General features: G+C 43.6%; 1 protein-coding gene and 1 long non-coding RNA gene across 5 annotated transcripts in view; both read right to left on the bottom strand.

Annotated features, from left to right (window-relative positions):
• LOC308476583 overlaps nucleotides 1-22164 on the bottom strand; it is a 141388-nt gene that overhangs the window by 54523 nt on the left and 64701 nt on the right. The window lies entirely within an intron of this gene.
• SGCG (sarcoglycan gamma) overlaps nucleotides 1-22164 on the bottom strand; it is a 29926-nt gene that overhangs the window by 3806 nt on the left and 3956 nt on the right. Inside the window, exons 1-6 of one of the 4 annotated variants that reach the window (XM_081004187.1) lie at nucleotides 17713-17856; nucleotides 6991-7188; nucleotides 6375-6476; nucleotides 5348-5435; nucleotides 3602-3727; nucleotides 1743-1827 (exon numbers count right to left, since the gene is read on the bottom strand). In XM_081004187.1, coding sequence (XP_080860313.1) covers nucleotides 1743-1827; nucleotides 3602-3727; nucleotides 5348-5435; nucleotides 6375-6476; nucleotides 6991-7185 — 596 coding nt within the window. In that variant the 5' untranslated portion in view covers nucleotides 7186-7188; nucleotides 17713-17856. Of the gene's footprint in view, nucleotides 1-1742; nucleotides 1828-3601; nucleotides 3728-5347; nucleotides 5436-6374; nucleotides 6477-6990; nucleotides 7189-14876; nucleotides 15003-17712; nucleotides 17857-22164 lie in introns of those variants that run through there. The other 3 variants (XM_081004188.1, XM_081004186.1, XM_081004189.1) reach the window with 3 other exon arrangements.

Raw genomic sequence — 22164 nt, 5'->3', positions numbered from 1 at the left:
TCAGATCTGGATCTGGACATTGTGTGGGCAGCCTGCAGCTCTGAGACACACATTCCATTGTGTTTCTGGCTAGCATGACCAGCCTGTGGGTGGGTGTCTAAGCAGTTGGTTTGCATTTCAGGCCTCTTCAAACTGGGCAGCTCTTACATGAGCTTATTTTCCATGCTTGGAAATTGTTTTACAGCTTCTACTTTTTGAGACAACATGTTTTTGCTGAACAAGTGCATTATGCACCTTTAAACAGGCATCTCAGCTCCAGGGGTTTCTGGAGGAGATGTATTATCTAGATCAGGCATAGGCAAACTCGGCCCTACAGATGTTTGGGGACTACAACTCCCATCATCCCTAGCTAACAGGACCAATGGTCAGGGATGATGGGAATTGTAGTCTCAAAACATCTGGAGGGCTGAATTTGCCTATGCCTGACCTAGATCCATTTCAAGCTGCCTTCAGGCCTGGTTGTGGAACAAAGATGGCTTTGGTTTGCCTTGGTGGATGACTTACACCAGGATTTGGATTGTGTGTCCTTGTTGGTGCTGCTGGACTTCTCTGTGGCTTTTGATGCAATCAACCATAGTATCCTTCTAGGCCACCTTGCTAAGACAGGACTTGGAGGCACTGTTTTACAGAGTGGGTCTGATCCTTCCTGGAAGGATGAACCCAGAAAGTGGTGCTGGAGGTGGGGAACGACCCCTGTTTGACACTTGGGCAATTGGCCTGCAGGGTCCCTCGGGGTTCTGTTCTGTCTCCCGTGCTAATGAACATTTACATGAAACCACTGGGAGAGGTTGTCCAGAGTTTCTGGGTTTGGATGCTGATGACATCCAGCACTATTTCTCTTTCCCACCTAAATCCAAAGCAGCTGTCTCAATTCTAAACCAGTGTCTGTGTCACAGTCTGGTTCACGGGCGATCGAAGTCCCAGCTGAGGACGTCGGGACCGGGGACAAGATGGCGGGGTGGGAGCAGGAATCAGGAGTCAGGAAGCCAAGAGTCCGAGGGCCAGAGAGCTGGGAGTCAAGAAGCCAAGGGTCCGAGGGTCAGGAAGCAAGGAGTCACAAAGTCAGGGCTCCATGGATCAAGAAGCAGGGAGTCAAGAAGCCAAGGTTCAAGGATCAAGAAGCCAAACACGGCAAGGCAGGAAGCGTGTTGCTGTGGCAAAGAGCCAAAGGGAAATGCTGACCTTATATCCCTTCCCAGCTTTTACCACCAGGTGCTGTGAGTTACCAATTGGCCTCACCTGTGAGGCTGCGCCTTGCCTCTTCAGAACAAACTTAGGAAGGCCCCAGTCCTGCAAAGTCCTATTGGTCACAGGGCCTGGCTCCTGCATGCACACCTGACTGTCATCACCCATGGATAGGAAACAACCACTGAAAAGGCCTTGTTGGGACAACGCTAACTGGGGAGAACCCACAGTTGACTCCAAGAAGAATGTAGGGCCAGAGATGGCTGATATTCAAGGAATTGCTCCTTTAGGTACTTGGGTTACTAGCTTCAGAGAAAACCCGATTTTAACTCTGGAAGAGCAGCTTAATATGGTCATGTTTGTGACTTTCACGTAAAACTAATTCCATTCCATGGACAGAGCTATCACATCAGATTCCTCCTCTGTTACATGAAGCTGTAGTTAATACACCTATACAGATCAATTCTTTTTATTTGTCATTTTGACATACTGTGTATATGGCCATGCAGGGCCTGATTATGCATAAGAGGTTATTTGCTTTTGAGACAAATACTTACCTCAGCTCTTTAGCGTTGTCAAGACCTCTAACACCTTTAATGAGTGGTGTTTCTATAGAATGTTCACAAAGAGCTCCTTCTGGCCCTGGAAGAGAGGAAACAAACCAGTTGTGGCTGTTAGGTGTCAGAGGGAAGAGACAGCTCCCCTTTCCCCTTACAAGGGGAAAAACAAAGTACGGTAGGAGATCCTCATAAAGGTCTCACAAAACATCAGGTTCACTGACCTTCGTGGAATGTGTGTACAAATTCAATCCTTAAGGGAAGGCATTTTCAGACTGCATATGGTCTTGGAAACCTCTGATACTTGCTTCACATGTCATAAGGCGTTTCTGTTCAAAGTGTTTACAGGTTGTAAAATGTGATGATCCTATGATCCTTTGTCCTACGTAGATTTGATATACAGGTAAATAGCGTTTCTGTGCGCTCTGGCTTCAGACACGGTCCTCTGCGTGCCAGAAGCGGTTTAGTTATGCTGGCCACATGACACAAAAAACTGTCTGTGGACAAATGACAGCTCCCTCGGCTTGAAGCAAGATGAGCGCTGCACCCCATAGTCGCCTTTGACTGGACTTAACCATCCAGGGATCCTTTTCCTTTACCTACCTAAACATGTGTTGGAAGCTTCTACCTACTGGTGCTTTGACCGTATAGGGAGCTTCTGAGTATATGAGCAACAGAGGAAGTTGTCTTATACCAATTTTTTCACAGCCCTACTTAGAAGAGAAGAAGAAGAGTTTGGATTTGATATCCCACCTTTCACTCCCTTTAAGGAGTCTCAAAGTGGCTAACATTCTCCTTTCCCTTCCTCCCCCACAACAAACACTCTGTGAGGTGAGTGGGGCTGAGAGACTTCAAAGAAGTGTGACTGGCCCAAGGTCACCCAGCAGCTGCATGTGGAGGAGCGGAGACGCGAACCTGGTTCACCAGATTATGAGACTACCGCTCTTAACCACTACACCACACTGGCTTACAGACTCCAGTGACTGAACTTGAGACTTTTTGCATGCAAAGCTATGGCCCATCTGCTAAAAGTGCAAGGGAGACAACTCCCTCTTTATTTGCAACCCCGCAAGATAACCCATAAACAATTCCCAAGGGCCCTCCAACCCCCAAGTAGTTTTTCTTGGGGGGGGGGGGCTGCAGAGATAAGGAGGAGGATGGGGAAATCCCATTCTGTGTTGCATTGAGGGAAGGTTCCAAGCAATCAAAAACTCATTTGTAGGATTGTGAGATATTAGGATGAAGCCGATGTGGCCTGAGGGTGGGTTATTAACATAAGATGATGTGGTGTTTATATCATAAGGATATATGCTAATACAATCATTTTGCTTATTTCACGTAGATTCTACCTCTATTTAAATGGTCACTGTTTACATTTTTTTGCATTTCATTTTCCTCTGACCTCAGTACTCACCCGTTCCTCCTGCCTCCCCTCCCTTTTGTATATATACCTGAAACTACATGCATCTGATGGACTCTCATCCAGAAAAGCTTGTGCTATTTGTTAGCTGCCACAATACTCTTTCTTGTTTTTGCTAGAACAGGATTGTTAGTCAACTTGCATCATTTTCCTATGAGCGTCAGCTTATTGAAATTTAATTAAGAGACTGTCATCTTTATTCTACCAACAAATTAATAAAACTGAAATAAGTGCTTTCATTTAACAGTGTGAGTGAAATTTTGAAGATGATATTTTGTCTCCATCAACTAAAGTTGGGGCCAGCAGTAAACAAAATACCATAGAAAGTGAAACCTATGGTTAATGAATGACTGTTTTCTGCAGCAGTGAGTTTGTTTTGCTTTTAGAATAAACATCTTAAAGGATGTTTTTGAGCTGTTTCTTACACTTGCATGCAAACCTGTGACTCGAAGTCTGTCTGTACCAATTGCAACTTCATCTTCATCCACTGTAAACAGAGGCTTTCCATCCAGATTCATGGACTTGATCTGAAATTCCTGACCATCAAATTGTACCATGTCCGGACCTAAGAAGCACACAAGAATTACTAGTATTTTAACAGAACCATTATCATTTGCTTTTTCTTAAGTTGCATTTATGAGCTGCCAATGATACAATATATTGTGACACACCACCCCTATCTCTGAGCAGGTGTTATAGATTCCAGGGGTACCAGGAGCACTTTAACCGAGGATCTGTTTCCTGTGGGACAATAAGGCACAGCAGAGACTGTGGTGTCTTTAGGATATATGGTTCATTTACACACATATATAACTTGAATCCTACAATGCAGGGGTCCACAGCATTCCTACCCCAAGAACACTGGTATTGTCTTTTAAATGAAATCCTGTGTTCAGGGAGGGAGGAAGCCCACCCATTCGCAAATGGGATTTGCACTCTCATCCTCTGACTTGCTAACAGCTCATTACCCCAAAGGAAATTAAGTTCAATAAACACCTGATTCATGTTGATTCCCCAAGATTAAGGAAGGGTCACAATTTAAGATATCTGCCTGACTTAATTAGTTTTCATATATGCTAATAACAGAGGCTTATAAGTGGGTCCACCACATTTCCCTGTTCTAACGTACCAATTCTAATTAAATTCTAACATTTATTAAACCTAAACATTGAACACCCATAGATCTATAACAATATGTTTATAAAGTTTAGGGCATTGGGACTGCAATCCTATTCCTTCTTACCTGGGTATAAGCCCTACTAAACACAGTGGGACTCATGTCTGAATAGAGATGTATAAGATTGCACTGTAGATTATGGTCCCAGTTTCCAGCTTTCATTAGGAGAAAAAGTAGAATTTTCCTAATCAAATAAAAGGGAAAAATACTTTGGGGTTGAGCTAGGTGGAACACACTATGCAAAAATGTGCACATGTGACTCTGCTGTGAAAAGTGGAGAAGAATGGATATAGTGTAGAACTGAATCACCCCTTAGAATTACAGGTTGCATATGATTGATCTATCTATCTATCTATCTATCTATCTTATGGAACAATCCTATGCATCTTTTCTCAGAAGAAAATCCCACTGTGTTCAATTTTTCCTACTCCCTGTGTATAAAACTGCATGCTTAATTTCTAACTAGTCCATATCTAATCCACATCAGTGTAGCATGCTTATCACATAAATTGTTGTACAAATTGGACACTGGTATCCTCTCTAGGGCTTAAACAGCTTGGAGAAGATCTGCAAAGGAGGAGACAACGATTAAAGCAATTAGCTCAGGTTTTCTTTTCCAGTAAAGGGATAAAAGAATTGCTTTGCAGGTCCTGCAGTTTTGTGTTCCCTGATAGGAAACGTCAGATCTCCTTCCAAGGGGGAAGACAGAGGCCTGATATTGGATGCCAACACACCCCAACCAGGAAAGAATTTATGTCAGTTCATGAATCCCCCCTCCCATTTTGTAAGGGGTGTGGGAAACCTAATGCTCTACCCCTTATATCTGGATGTGGCTATTCAATTGCATTTGGCGCTCTCTCACTCCTGCTCCTTTTGGACAGCAGCCCTACTTGAGTTGACTATCCAAGACCATTTGTATGGCCTCTGGATAGAAATGGGATCACCACAATGAATGTGCATATTCAAAACCTTCAAAATGCAAACTGAAGAAACGTAGCTTAAACCTACCCACACTTAATCTGCCTGTGACGTTCCCATCAGGATTGCGTGCATTTAGAGTCACGTTATGAGTGGATTGCAAAAGCAGAGATGAGTCCTAGTTTAAGGGATGAGGAGAAAGAGATGCAAATTTAGAAAACTTTCAGATATTCACCACAGGAAAAGCTAAACATCTTAGTGCCTTCAATGCTCTCAAGTAGCCTATGATAGCCTTGGTAAATGAGTAACATTTTACTCACGGGTAACTAAGCAGGCCCTGCTTGCCTCAGCCCTGTTCAAAAGCATTCAAACCACTCCTTGAATATACCTGTCAGGGGTGCCAACTTGGATAAAATACTGTGGGGGCCCAGGTAAGCCCCGCCCCACATAATCAATCACATGACACAGTGCACACACATACCATTTGAATGGGAATGCCCATCAACTTTGCAGGGGCCCAGCCTCCTCAAATATTTTATTGTGGGGGGTCAAAGCTCCCACAGACCCTAGGAGTTGGCTCCTATGATACCTGTGTCTTTTTATTTTCCTCCATTTCCCCAGTCCTTCACTTCTGACACCCCCCACCAAGAATCATAGGAAGTGTAGTTTACTTCTCACAGAACAACAATTCCTAGCGCCCTTAACAAACTACAGATCCCAGGATTCTTTGAGGGGGTGCACTTTAAATGTACACAGCCTCTTAGACAAGCTAAATACAATAATGAGCTATCAGTTCCTTCATCCTAAGGTCCAAGACAGGGTCACTCTTGACCTTGTCTCTGGTTTCAGCACCTTCTGATGTGACTGGGTGTATTGAAAAATGAATCCAGACTGACAACAGCTCCCTCTCTAGACCCACAATGCATTGCTGACTTTAGCCTACATAAGTCTTGTAGATGATAATTTATGACATGTACCCATTGCGAATTTTCAGACGACCTGTTGATGACCTGACTTACAGCCCAAATCTAAGCGTATTTGCTTAGAAAGCCTCGCTCAACTTAGTGGGATTTAAGCCTGAATGTGTGTGCGAGCAGAATATTGCAGACTTGCTTACCTTTCTAGAGTGAACTTCTTTGGCATATAAAGGATATAAAAATTCTGACTCCCGTTCTAGCCGAAGTCCTTCGCTTTGAACATAAAGGTATCCCATTCCAATCTGTAATGACAAAAGACTCCAAGCTTTTAGATTCACTGCATTTCTTACTCAAGTGTTTTTAAAATTCTCACCAGAGTATCATGCCCATCTTCTTCAAACAGTGGATAAAAATGCACAAGAGGAACCCTGACCAGATGAGAAAAGAGGGGAAAGATTATGACAACATTACAACAAGACAGCATCGGGGGTGTGGGAAGAACCACAATAGGCACTTCCTTATAGTGGTGTTCCGTAGAGATGTAAACTTTCCAGAAATTCTGAAGCCATGAAAAATAAGTCCAACCCCCTAATTTCTTTTTTTGTGGGGAGGAAACAGGCATTTCTGTGGAAATGAGAAAATCTGCAATACCTCTTTTCTTAGCACCCTTTACGGATCAGAAGTTGATTTATTACCTTAGGGACATCAAATGCATTATTTACAATTTGGTTTGCCATGAAATTATCAGGTTAAAAGTGCAGTTTATTCAGACAATAGTTACACATGCAAAAAAAAAAGATGATGAAGGACTCTTACTGGAGAAAACCACATCACTTTAAGAATCCAAATGGTCAGAGCAAGATCCACAACTAGGATGATGATTAGGAGGAGGACGAAGAGATAAAGGCAACGCTTCCTCCAACCGTAGATGCCAACGTTGTAGACATATTGCGTTTCTGGTCTCTGTAGATTAGTACCTGGTGTTGTTGTAGTATACTGTTCGCGTACCATCTGCTAGAGGAGAAAAATAATCATTAGAAAATCATTAAAATGTTTTGGACTGCAATGCATAACCAGTTACTTAGCTACGTTAATTGATTTTAAAAATTGCCCCTAATGAACTGGAAAGCAATTAAGAAGGAAAAACCCACAACATTATTTGCAGATGGCAAGCATCTTTTAAAAGAAGCACTCTGCCTTTTAGGAGAGAATACCTCTTCTGAGATGATGTCTGCTGTGACAATGCGTGCATCATTAAAAATACAAAAAGTTAATTGATGGAATAATCTAGAATGATATGATTAAGGTTTCCTTTAATCAGGTAGCAGCTCTAAAATTATGCTTGCTTTGTGCTGTCCCGTCCGCCCCCCCCCCCCCGGTAAAATGCAAGTTGCTTTAACTGCTGGCTGTAAATTTTAGAAATGACGGCCTTTGGTCTTTTTTCTAGATTATGAGACATTGCCTATGGATTGAATAAGAGAGTCTAGGTCTAAATTGCGCATATTCTCAACTATGTACTGTTCAAACTTGGGGCTGATCCAATAAATTTTGTGACCTGAGGCAAAGGACAAGATGACAGAGCCCTATACTGTGTACAGAAGCTGACCAGGCTGACAGCTGAACCTTAATTCAGCAATGGCAATGGGACAACATTCTCCACCACACCTGAGGGAAGCAGGTTAGCTTTTAGGGGTACCTAGCAGGTTGTATGGGGGCACACAGCTCTGTCCTCTAGTCTCTCCCTGCTGCTTACTCAATCTGCCTAATGGGTGGGCTGGCCCTGCCTGAAATGTTGACAGCTGAAGGCAGGGGTGGGAACCTCTGACCCAGGGGCCAATACTGGCCCACCAGGAGGTCAAATTTGGGCTGGGACGCCAAACCACATGGGTGATTTCAGCTGATGGATAGCGGAGTGGTGGTCAATCCTGTTGGGTGCTGATTTGCCAGCACGTTCCCACCCCTCAGGTCAATGTTTACATGAAGGAGGGAACACCCAACTTTCAGTCTCCTGATATCATGATGTCAGATGACTGACAGGTGGGTGACCTCATTCCCTGTCAAAAGCTGATCTGTGGGGTAGGGAGAGACACATATCTGGCTCACTAGGAGACCAATTGAAATTAATGAATTATGACTCATTTGGACCCACTAATATCAATTTGCCTACTCTTAGTTTCCGTGCGCCGCTCTGGTTTGCCAGAAGTGGCTTAGTCATGCTGGCCACATGACCCGGAAGCTGTACGCTGGCTCCCTTGGCCAGTAAAGCGAGATGAGCGCCGCAACTCCAGAGTCATCTGCAACTGGACCTAACGGTCAGGGGTCCCTTTACCTTTATCTTTACTCTTAGTAGAACTTAGATGGATGCAACCCATAAATCAGATGAATTCCTTCTGATGTAATATGTAATTTATAGGGTTTTGTTTTATTTATGGATATATTGATGCTATCATGCACGTCCTATTTAAAGTGAATAGGAATGGTAGAGGAATATGGAGACACTCTACCCCACGACTGGAGTAAGGAATCTGCAAAACCAATGTAACATGGTGTGTAACATTGAGCTGCAACAACTATTGTTAGCTCAAAGATTTAACGACTCCTATGGCTGAACCTTTATTTTACAACCATGCCGCTATAAAAAACTGGGCTGAAAATTAATGGCAGTCTAGAGACATGTAGAACTCCTATCTTTAGACATTTACATTCCAGCATGAATTTTGCTTAACATACATGCTTTGAAAGCATGGGCTTTCTTGGATTATATTCAAAATGAACGAGACTCATAGAATTGTAGAGTTGGAAGGGACCCTTTGAGGGTCATCAAGTCCAACCCCCTGCAATGCAGGAATCTCAGCTAGGTCATGCATGGCAGATGGCCATCCAACCTCTACTTAAAACTCCCCAAGGAAGCTAAGTTTGTGTAGTTTAAAACTTGGAAATTGAACAACTAATGATTAAAAGTAAATTTCTAGAGTCTGCGAAGTCAGTAGACTTGACAACGTGTTTATTTAATGACACACTGAGAAAATAGCCAGGGACATTGCTGGTTAATAATAGCCACAGCAGCTGCTACACAGTTTGAATTAACAACAGTAGAACTTCACTACTTACAGTGTGTCCAGAGAGCAAGGAAATAGGCTTTTTAAAGCAAATGTTCAAAAGTTTTGGGGGCAGGGGGAGGAAGAGGTAATTCAATTTGGTGGCTAATAAAGAAAACCACTACTTCCAGCTTCTTTTCATTGCTCATTAAGAAGATTCTCCCTTTCGTTTTCCATTCATTAACCTGTAGATTACTGTTCATTCATTAACCTGTAGCCATTCAGCCATCACAACCGGCATGGAAAGCATAAAAGGACCCAGCAGTCAGGAAGCTAGGCAAGAACTTCACTCTCTCTCTTTAAAAGGAAAAGAGCAACAAGAAGTACTCCTCTCAGATGCAACCAAGTCCAGTGCCAAGCAGTGACTAAACCATAAGATGAGACTTCCCACCCAACAAGATCTAGTGCTGACTTATCTCAGCCCATGTTCCTCCCCCTTCTTCTCTCACTTAAATGAAAACTCCATTTGAATGTACATTTGACAGCACTTCACAACTGAATAAGGAGAGCTTGCATTTTTTCCCTTTTTTAAAAAACACAAATAGGATGCTGGAGAGAAGGAAAGATGAGCAAGTCAGCAAAGTGATTCCATCACATTTACTTTATTTACAAGGTGTGACCGGAAAGTTCGGTGAATGGTCGCAGAAATCGGACAGTGAGAAATATGTGAGCATACAATCAGCATTGGAAACCCACGAAATGCTCACAATTGTGTATGAAGCTGTAACTTGTAAGACAGTGTATGAGTGGTTTAAGCATTTCCGTGAAGGGCGGCAAACCATCAAAAATGACCCTTGGTCTGGCAGACCGTCAACGAGCAGAATGGCAGCAAATGTCAACAGATTCAGGTAGGTAGCCGTGTTGGTCTGACGCAGTCGAAATATATAAAAAAATTGCTACTGGACATTTTTAAAAAATATTTCAAATGTCGACAGAGTTCATGAGTTACCGTATTGATGCAGGATTGGCGTTTGTCCGTCCGAATGATGGCGGAAGAATTGCATATTCTGTGTGCAATTGTTATTGAGTTGTCCCGCCCTCCATAGTCTCCCGAACTGGCCCCACCGGATTTCTTTCTTTTTCCAAAACTGAAATCTGCACTGAAAAGGCAAAGATTTTCCAACATTTCACATGTCCAAGCTGCTGTGATGAGGGAACTGAAAGCAGTATGAAAAGAGGACTTCTTCAGAAGTTTCCAACAGTTCTACGAACATTGTCAACAGTGCGTTGTATCAGAGGGGGCCTACTTTGAAGGCCTGTAAGGTATGTATGTTCAAATATTTCTCGCTGTCCGATTTCCGTGACCGTTCACTGAATTTTCTGGTCACACCTTGTATTTTTTTAGAAAATGTATATACCACTGGATTGTAAGAGAACCTTTGAACAGTTTACAAAAAAACCACCCATATAGAAGGTACAGAAATCTCAGCTTTCCCCATGCTCTCAGTCTCATGCCCAACTATTCAAATAAAAATCACCAACCAATTTTACAACATAAAGATGATTCCTACTGTGCACTACCTGCTGTTAAAAGTTAGCACTGTATGTTTGCACTGCCTCTGCTGCTAGCACAACAATAAAGGAGGAAGAATACTTGCTTTCAGAATACTGCCAAGTTAATGTGAAATATTTACGCACAACCACACTGTTTCATAGTACTCTTTGAGGTGCTACTCTTTTCAGTCATCTAAAAGAAAGCCAGGCTTTTGAGCCCTAGCCACTTTGATTATGGCCCACCTTTTGGAGGGGATCAAGTGCCCACAGCTGTTTCTGATCCCTCTGGTGCACCATCTCCATCTGTACTTGTGGCATCAGTCCAGGTTCTAGCTATGCACGTACAAAGTGCATGGATTGTGGGGATGTCCCTCCCCCCCCCCCCCCGTGTATGTATAGATGGAAGCAGGGCAATCCGTCCAAGTGTGCATAAGAAGGGAACAACACGCTAGGTGGGTGGGTGGGGCGATGTGTCTGCTCACTCCCATCCATGCATCAGGGCTGTCAGGCAGGCAGGCACATATCATGCAAACTAGCCTATTGTCATCTACAGTAGGAGCCTTGAGAAGCCCTAAATACAGATGAGCAACTCCTTGTGTTAATATACGTAAGTTGAAAACAGCTGCAGACTGCTCACCGCAGGGATCGCGCGAGACATGAAAGGGTTTTCCAAGGCTCCTGAGCTAAGGATTTAGCGCAAGGAGTGTTGCAATCAGTTAACATCACCACCACAATGCTATTTGTGGTGTCACTCAGAAGAAGAAGAAACAACTTTTCACCACTACAGAACTCAATCAATATGGACCGGATGTAATCCTTGTGAGAATTTCCCCTGAGAGAAACTCATCAGCAAACAAGCGCTGAGTCTTCCAAACCCATATTTGAATTTCTAGTAAATATTTATGAGGCTCAACAACAAAGTGAGTATGAGTGCATTCCTAAGTGGGATGTGGAGGGGTACGAAGCGGTAAATAGCAGCTTTCAAAGCCCTGCTGGCTCCTGGCAAGTCAGAGTAGGAGGCTGGCATAGCAGGGGTTTCCGCGTTGCCGTGTATCTCTTTTTCCTTTCCTTTTCTTCTCTTCCATTCCAATAACGCGGAGAACTGTTATACTAGCTTCAGGCTGCCACAGAGGGAAGGTCTGATCCTGAGACCTCTTCTTCAAGGAATAAAGGGGTCATGGATTGTCGGAGCCAGCCGTTACAAATGGCGCAGTTTAGCATAAAATAAAGACACAGAGAGCCAGCAATATTTTCAGGATGGTATGAGCAGCTCCTTTCGAACTTCTCTCGCCTCCCGTAGCTTTTTTATTATCCCTTGTCTCTCTCCAGCCGCATGGCCGTTTGCCAATGTCTCATGTTACCTCATCCGGTCAAGGCTTTTATTACACCCATCACCATATAGGGTCATCACTGCCCAGAGGAAACACAACTCCGTTTAAGGTCAATACATTCCAATACATTGTAAAGCTCAGAGTGCTGGTCAGCCGAGGTCAGGGGGCACCCTGCAATATTACAAGCCTTTGCCGTGGCTTTATGACTCCCACATGCCCTCTTTCTTTATTTTATTAATCAGAGTCATATATGTCAGTACCAATACGGTTATATCGAGCGCGATAAGTGACTCTTGTGACACCAGAAGCGGGCCGCGGACTGGAGAACCATGCAGTACATATAGAAATTAAAGAAGGAATACATTGTATACAGCAACACAAAATAATGCAAATAACTACTATAATGATCACTAAAATCAATAAATGTCGAAGCCAACTTCCATCTGGAAGCCAAGAATATAAGAATTCTGATTCCAAGCTGCATGGTAGGCTTCCTTTCTAGTTTATTAGCCATGCACTGGTGTCACTCCTATAGCACTGAGATTGGTCACTGTATGTTCCTGTAAGAGAACAAGAGCTATTAAAAGTGAAATTCAATGTATATTGACAGTTTGGATATATGCCCCATGATTCTTTCCCCTCTTTAATTTGAAAACAAATGGGGGCAGGCTCATGGAGGGTCAATTGTACTAGAGGCCAAAAAGTTTGCTTAGGGGATATAATATTAGTAAATTGAAAAGATCCATTGACAGGCACACCATGAAGCATTATGCCTGAATGACTGGCATACACACCCAACATTTAGAAGCATGCAATAAACTGGCAAACATAATCATATCTTGTACAAAAATATTATCCCTCCATATCTTATGATAATTTTCTCCCCTAAAGTCTTATTCAATAACGCTGTTCTTCTAGTTCGAAAGTGGCTGAGCCGTGGATACTGCCAGCCAGAGTAGGATTCTGGCGACAGCTGCTTGCCAGCCGATGAGGTGAAATATGGTGGCTTCAACTAGACTGGGTCGTCGGCTTCTCTTCCTTGTATAACGGTGCAGCAAAGGATGGCAAGGCAAATGGTTAGGAAGGCAAACACTGCCAGATGCAGCTCGTGTGCAGCACCTCTAGGTGGCGCATGCGGAAAGGTTTCAATGCTTCATCCACAAAATGTTGACAAAGTGTAGGGGAGTTCCGCATGCCTTGAGGCAGGACAACCCACTGATATCGCTGGGTGGGCTGCGAATTGTTATATGCTGGCAATGTAAAAGCAAACCGTTCCCTGTCTGCTGGAGCCAGTGGGATGAAGATGGTTCAATGTGGCCGAAAGTCAATTGTTCAGAAATAAGCTGGTCAGAGATAGCTGGTGCCGCTGCTGCGGATTTTTCTTTTGGTAGAGGCCACTGTTCTACCCCCACTGGGGTATCGGTGATCCTGGTTTGCCACACTGGAAACAAGTTGTATCGGTGGCTACAGGCTGGTTTTCATTTAGCGCTGCTGCCAGCAGATGAGCCTTGTGGGTGGCTGTACCTACAGACTGACAAATGCGAAGCATGGCTGCTGTGTCTGTGGCAGAATTGTGTATTATCGGTCGTAACGCAACCTTACAATCCTCATTGGCATTTTCAAAGGCCAATTGTTTGATAATTATTTGTTTGGCTTCAGGATTTTCAATTTGGCGACTCACTGCTGTAAGCAGCCTGTCCATAAAGGAAGAATATGATTCTCTTGCCTCTTGCCTGATTGAACCCCACCTTGATTGAATACTGGTGGGTTCTGGGATTTTTCTCATTGCTTGTTTAGCAGCAAGAGCAGTGTCCCTCAATAAGATTTGCAGCAGTGTGGCTTGCACTGAAGCTTGAGCGAAGGGACCACGCCCCATCATGGCATCTATGACGTCTGCGAGGGTAACATTTGGATTATTTCCTCTGACTTGTTGTAACAAGGCAGGAGCATAAGCACGGCAGGCAGTTTCCCATTCGTGGGCAAACAAAACACCAGTCGATGGGGGTAACACTGTATGGGCCAAAAGCTTGATGTCCTCTGGAACCAAGAGCTGGGCTAATGTGGCTTCTAAAAGCGCCTGCGTATATGGGGCTTGGAGTCCATTGGCCTTTACTGACTGTTGCAGCTCTTTCAAAATCTTAAAGTAAAAAGGTTGGTGTTGGGCTTGGGTGCCTGCCGGGGCACCAGCAGGGGGCACAATAACAGGGAATGCCATAGTATCCTGAATTAAGGAACAGGCAAGGACTGCATGTTGAAAAGGGGTATCTGGTTCTGCCGCTGAAAGATTAGGATCATTGCCAGCCAGACCACGGTATTTTTGCAGGATTGGGTCCTCTGGTGAGGAACTGTAGTCCGGAGGTTTGGGGTCTGGGGCTGCTGGCAAGGCGAGTGCTGGAACAGATGGCAGCACAGCAGGCTGAATTAAAGAAGCTGAAGGTTGTGTTGGCAATGCAGCCATGGAGATATTTTTTGGTGATAAAGAGCCCATGGCGTAACGAACCTTGCACCATGCATTTAGAATCCGAAGACCAATGCTGGGGTGCCCATGAAAATGTGCCCCAATCTTGTCCCAAAGTTTTAATTCCCAAGTCCCATCTGCAGGAAACCAGGGGGAATGCTCTTCGATGGCCAGAATGAGCTGTATCAAATCACCCTCCGGAACTTCCAATTTGTTGGAGGAGAGGAGAAATTTTAAGTCTTTTAAAAATTTCTGTTGGGGAGTAGACAAAGAGCTGCCCATTTTTCTAAAATCAAGATAGAAAAAAGAGATCAAACTCACCGGGATCTTTTTAAGATGATTAGCGCTTTGCAACCCTTGCATAGTGAGTCGATGATTGCCGTTGTGTGAATTGAAGAACCTCACACGGTTTTCTTTTAAAATCCTCTTAGTCTGCCTCAGACTGTTTTCTTTAAGTTGCCTCACACGGTTTTCTTTTAAAAGCCTCAGACGTATTCTTTTATTCAGCCTCACACGGAGCACCACTTGTTGGAGCCAGCCGTTACAAATGGCGCAGTTTAGCATAAAATAAAGACACAGAGAGCCAGCAATATTTTCAGGATGGTATGAGCAGCTCCTTTCGAACTTCTCTCTCCTCCCGTAGCTTTTTTATTATCCCTTGTCTCTTTCCAGCCGCATGGCCGTTTGCCAATGTCTCACGTTACCTCATCCGGTCAAGGCTTTTATTACACCCATCACCATATAGGGTCATCACTGCCCAGAGGAAACACAACTCCATTTAAGGTCAATACATTCCAATACATTGTAAAGCTCAGAGTGCTGGTCAGCCGAGGTCAGGGGGCACCCTGCAATATTACAAGCCTTTGCCGTGGCTTTATGACTCCCACAATGGATCCAGCAAGTCCTCTGTCCCAACCCTGCTCCACCTACAGAATGCCCAATTTTGGGGCCTACCCCCAGCCATAACTGTGGAGATATTCACAAGCACTTGGGACATGCCCCTTCTCTGAAAAAAGCTCTTATATCCTGGCAGAGGCATGCTTTTGCAAAGGGTTTCATTGTGCCACTGCCCCAATCTTCTACCTGTGGCTCCTTTTAGCAAAGGGGGAGGGGGAGAGACAACAGGGGATGTACATCAGATCTTGTTTGGTCTTGGTGAGCAATCTAGCTGCTGAATTCTCCACCAGCTGAAGCTTCCAAACTGTCTTCAGAGGCAGCCCTATGTACAACACACTGCAGTAATCTAACTTACAGGTTACCAGAGCATAGATGAACAATACTTACACTATCCATGGCCAAATGGGGCACAGCTGGGCCACCAGCTGAAGCTGATGGAAGGAACTCCGTGCTACTGAGCGCACCTGAGTTTGCAATCCTATACTTGTTTATCTGCAAGTAGGCCCCATTGAACTCAATGGGACTTAATTCTGAGTAGGCATCCTTAGGAATAGGCATTATATGATTGTGCTGTTACCGACTAAGCAACAATAAATTCCAGTTAAGCATATGGGGGTTCTAAATATCAGTTTTGCAGTGACACTGCATTAATAATGTCTCATGGTGTTTCACTACATTGGAAATGCATTTCCACCTTTATCAGTGTTCCACAAAAGAGTGGGATGTGATTATTAAATGCCTCTCACAGGCTACTTTGAAATAAGAGGCTACAAACTACAATATATTACTCGAGCATGCTGTTCTCTGTTTAAGCAAGATAGGGCTATTTTAATTATTTAAAAGCCGGGAAGACAAACATTACCAAAAGTAAAGAATTGCTCCCTAAGTAAAAATTAAGTACTTTAACTTGTCAGGATTTTTTCTTTTTCTAGAGCACAATTCTAGGACTTCGCTTACTATTACAGTGGTGCAAAACTTTTCCTTGTGCAAGGGAACTTCCTCCTCCTCCTCTTCTCCAGGTCCTCCTCAAAATCTGCTCCACAGGGTTGGGGAGCCCTCTGGCGCGGATTTGGGGGAAGCAAATGGAGAGAGACATTCCACTGTCCAACTGCTGGACATAATGTTTAATAAGCTTAACCCTACCAAAGAACCAGGGTCTGTGCTCACCTGATCTCCTGCAAATAGCTCAATGCACAAAAGCTAGCATGCAGAGAAGTAAACTGAAGCTGAATCTTGACCATACTATTCAGGAATTACCATGGTACCTCGGGTTAAGTACTTAATTCGATCCGGAGGTCCGTTCTTAACCCAAAACTGCTCTTAACCTGAAGCACCACTTTAGCTAATGGGGCCTCCTGCTGCTGCTGTGCCGCCAGAGCACGATTTCTGTTCTCATCCTGAAGCAAAGTTCTTAACCCGAGGTACTATTTCTGGGTTAGTGGAGTCTGTAATCTGAAGCGTATGTAACCCGAGGTACCACTGTACTGAACTAAAGGAGAACATGATCCTGTCTGGCTGCAGAAGCATGTTTAGCCCCACCTCCAGAGTCACAAAAATCCTGCATGAATACAAAAGGCTACTTGCTTAAATGCCTGGGAGAATTTGTATGTCATTTGTGGAAACAGTTTAGGTCAGCGGAGCTCAACTGTGGCTGATGCATCACATACAACAGAATGAACCTTACTGATACATATGTGTATATAATACCACTGGATTAAAAGAGCATATAACTGAAGATTTTATATTCACATCCATATGTGACAAGAACAAGTGAAATTCTGTTATTAAATAAAAATGATAATATTTTTCTTAGTAAGAAAATTATCCATGTAAAATTATCCATGTAGTTGTAGCCATTTGTTTTAGGGGTGGGGAGGAGGTGGGCAGGGGAGACAGGAAAACTATCAGGCAAAATAAGCCAGAGTTTTCTTGGAGAGTGCAGAGACCATTCATCCTGTGTAAATCAGACTGTCCCCAAAAGAAAAGAGTAACATTTTAAAAAAATAAAATAACATATTGCTAATCTATTATGCAATTGAATGCAATGAAGAAAACTTGCTTTGCTAAGCTGAAGCTCTACCAATGTTTAAATCAGTAATGATATACAAAACATTAAATGTAAAGTTTGGTGCTTGAAGTTAAGATAACAGGCCCAAAGGGAAGATTAACAGAACTGCAAGCAGTGTAACAAGAAAAGGACATGTACAATTTAGTTACGGCTCATAACATATATACATCCAAGCATATGTAAAAGACTTACCTTAGAAGATTTTAAAGCAGTACGATTTGCTGAACTAACTAGGATCAGACTCTCTCTGCCTTATAGAATGATTTTCTCCACTTGAATCTAGAGTGGAAGATATTCGAGGCGTGGCTGGGCTTGTTTACATGGTTGGCCACATCTCACATTCCACTGCCTTTCACTGGCAAAACAGGCAGGGCTAATTTTAATCTATGACGAACTAGCTAGTGCTGCACTAATGCTTCAACGAGGGGCGAAAAACTTAAAATAATTATTATTTGCAGGGGAATTTACACGGGTTTCTTTGACTTCTGTTCATCCCACTGTTCCTGAGAAGCTCAGATCAGCTGGAACCCTGCAGGTACCCTGAAATTGTGTGTCTATTCTGGCTTGGCAAGAGCAGTGAGTGCAGTGCAATTGCAAAGTAACAAAGCCATATTGGTGTGATCACAACTCAGAGCAGCAAGCGGTGCATGGGAGCGAGCAGCCACATGGACAACATAGTTGCAAGCATTATTATTATTATTATTCAGAAGAACAGGGCAAGTCCAGGTGTCAAATGCTAGGTTAAAATAGGTGTGTCATCAAGCATATGGTGGCTAGACGCAACTCCAGATTTTTTTCTATATCTAATGCAAGTATACACTCTTATTTGGCCATTAAAGGTAATGGTAAAGGGGCCCCTGACTGTTAGGTCCAGTCCCGGACGACTCTGGGGTTGCGGTGCTCATCTCATTTTACTGGCCGAGGGAGCCGGCGTACAGCCACTTCTGATGAACCAGAGCAGCACACGGAAACACCGTTTACCTACCCACTGGAGCGGTACCTATTTATCTACTTGCACTTTGACATGCTTTCGAACTGCTAGGTTGGCAGGAGCAGGGACCGAGCAACGGGAGCTCACCCCGTCGCAGGGATTCAAACCGCCGACCTTCTGATAGGCAAGCCCTAGGCCCTGTGGTTTAGACCACAGCACCACCTGCATCCCTTAGTTTTCTCTAATTGTTTCCTCCAGCCCGACAGGAAGTCCCTTGCCTATAACTGGGAATTCCTCAAATCCCCAACCTCTTTGGTTTCATGGGTACAATGCTTGCTAGGCTTCTCCATGCTTCTCTTTTCCCCAAGGATGGCTGCAGGAGCTGAGCTTCTTCAGCTTTAGCTAGATCCTTTCTCCATCTTTCCCATCTCCTTCTCTTAAGTCATGTTTGCTGCTTTCTTTGGGTTTATTCAGGATCCTTGTGAGACGCATAAGCCAGAGTTTATTCCATTTTTGGAGCAATGTTAGAAAGATTTATAGAAAGCAGGGTGAATTCCTCCAGTGGATAAAAGAAAATAGCTATGTCCCTGTCCAGAAACACTGGGGGACAGATCCAGCTAAAGGCCGCCTTTATTGGCCACCCCATCCACAACTGAACCAAAAGTTTCAGAAAACAGAGGCAGCTGGCTGACTCTTTGAGAGACTCAAATCACCAGATAAATTTTTATCAAGACTCAAGTCATGACTGTGCACCTGCAAGCTGAAACTCAGGAAATAACTTATCTCTTCCTTCAGGTAAGTTATTATTACCATCTCTTTCTGACCTCTATCTCTCATTTCCCCAGTCTCACTGTTTTTCAACCATTGTGTTATCCCAACTCCAGTTATTTGCACTGGGGCATGTTCCTCTTATGCATTTAAGCCTCCACTGAAGCCCTTTTGGTTCCCTAGTGCCCTCCCAGCCCCTTAAAGGCAAATCTCTCCTCTCCATCTATTTGTATCTCTACATCAGTAACTAAGCTTAAGGTCCAGGCAATGTGGATTTTGGGTAAAAACTAATCATCTTGCTATTTTGCATTTTTGTCTTGGCACTTTAAGCCGCAAAGCCATTTTCCTTATGGCCCGAAATTTGATGTAAATACAGTATTCAAGTAGAATAATGTGCGTGGCTCTTGCTATTTTCCCCATATCAACAAGACTTGTGTTGGCAATATTAAATTAGGAGCAGCATAACACAAGAGCTTCTGTGTCCAGATTAAAGACTCCCAAAGTGGTACTGTACTTCCATAAACATACATGTGGACATGTAGATAGAACATGAGCACATCCATTAGCACTACACTGAAGGGAATCTAGCAGTTAACTACTGTACCAGGAACCTCTAAGAATCCCTTGCCTATCTCTTGCTTGCTTCCATAAAAATATGCATGCTTTTTTTCTATCCTTGGGAGAAGAGAGTTTCAAAGTCTGGGAATCCGCAAAGGCAGAAAGAACTATGCATTATATACAACATATGGCTGCAACCTAAAATGGGACCCCCCATGTTCATTTCTTGCCTCTCCCCTGGTAATATGCAGGATGAGTAATCCCATGTGATGACATCATAATACTAGGCATTCCCTTGCACCACATCATTGGCTGCTGTTTGTGGAGCCTATGGGATTATATAAAAAAATGTAGCAAGGGAGCTTACATATTGAAATTTATCTAGATTTCCAAGCTTTTATATGATTCCAGTTACAGATAGGTAGCCGTGTTGGTCTGCCATAGTCAAAATAAAAAAAAATCCTTCCAGTAGCACCTTTAAGACCAACTAAGTTAGTTCTTGGTATGAGCTTTCGTGTGCAAAAAAAAAAAGCACACTTCTTGGTATCTGAAGAAGTGTGCTTGCACACGAAAGCTCATACCAAGAACTAACTTTTATATGATGTAATCCATATGGAAATGCCCACCCAGGATTGGCAATGCTGAAGAGTATTACAGAAAATCTCTCAAATAAATATAGAAGAAAAGGACAACTCAGTGCAGATATGCCATTATTTTTAGCAGCAGCCTTATGTCAAGCATAACATTCCTCTTTGAGAATGTCTGTGCACATGGTTTCATTATACAGACTTGGAAGTAGGAGGGACGCTGTGTGACAGCCATAATAAGCTACTTGCAGAAATTAAGATTTGGTGCAGAGAAAGAGGCAAATTTGAAGGTGGGTGTGTTGTTAAATATATTGCACATTGTGTATTAGGGCTGGAGCTTCAGATTCTATGCTAAATTCCGAACTATACAAATATTTATTTGTTGATAAATAAAAGAAGCTTTTAGGAGGCAAAACAGGCCATCTTCTCACCTCCTGAATGTCAGAACTCTGAACACATGACACCGTTGTCTTTTCACAATTGTTTTCAAGATTCAAGATTTGTTTGCTGGGGCACATCCAGTCCTTCACTGTCAGGGAACTGCCATCAGTTCAGGAGGGAGAGAGGAAAAGCCGAATGGATTATAGAGAACCCCCAGGGATCGTGGGGAGCAGTTCCTCTTCTGCGGAGGAGAGTAAACACGCCTCCAGTGGAGAGGAGCTGCAGGAGTCGGAAGCGGCGAGGCGGTCCCAGGACTCCGTGCCTGGGAGAAGCGGGGAGAGGGGTCCTCCGCAACCCACACCCTCCTTGCGCAGAAAGCATTCGCGCAGAGAGGAGAGGCGCAGAATTGGCATCAAGGAGTTGCTTTGCTGGGGAAAGTTTAAGAACCGCCCACTCATGGATTCTGCCAGCGATTGAGTCAGCCATGGGAGAGTGGGGCTCTGGACAGATAAGGTTTAGTTTGGCAGCAAAAGCAAGGCTTCGCAGCCAAGCAGGGAAATATTTGCTTGCTTACTCTCGAGCAACCCCTTGGAAACATTACATTCACTGTCTACAAACACCTGTCTAGAACCTGGGCTGCCTCTCCTGATTCAGATAGAACAAATACACAAGCTGTGTGTCTTCCACATATTGGTGACACTTCACTCCATTATTCCTGGTGACGGCTTCCAGTGGCTTTATATACAAAGCACTAAAATGGACTGCCTCTCTTGGAGATCAGCAGTATCTATTGTCAGGTATGGGGTTCGCCAGCATCACTCCGAGTATAATTTGCTCAGAGTATAGCATTGCCCAGAACACACGCAGCACAACAGAGAGCCAAGTGCTGCTTCCAACCAGGCTGGAACTATTAATGCTCTGCACATAGTGGACACTAGCCATGCGCTCCCCATCCTGCACACCGTACACTCATCCATACACTGAACAGCTCGGGAGCACATTATCTCACTCCACAGTAGCCCTAAATTTTGTTTTTCATTAACGTTACACATTTGATGATGAAAACTGCTAATGTTTAAATGTGTGTGTGTGTAAGTGGGGAACGACAACATAAACTTGGCGTGGGAACACTACCAAGCATAGCTCACTTCTCCCTAATAATCCCCCCTCCCCTATAATAATTCTGTGCTTCTTTTGCTGAAGCCTGGAACTACAAGACTAGTAGGATGAGATGAGGCTTCTTGCTAACAGTTCTAGATCATAAATTGAGGACTGGCACATTTCCAATTAAATATGAAAATCTGAGATACTTCTTTGCTTTCACTGCCACTGATCCTTTATCCACTTTAACATATAGGGTATATATGAATTTTTTTTTTTTTTTTACAACCCAGTAAATAATCAGGGAGACAGGATTAA

Source organism: Podarcis pityusensis, assembly GCF_964106645.2.
Source record: "Podarcis pityusensis genome assembly, chromosome: 4".
In the NCBI taxonomy this organism is placed as follows: Eukaryota; Metazoa; Chordata; class Lepidosauria; order Squamata; family Lacertidae; genus Podarcis; species Podarcis pityusensis.
Note: the sequence above shows the minus strand (reverse complement) of the source record. Positions and strands in the feature narration are given on the sequence as shown.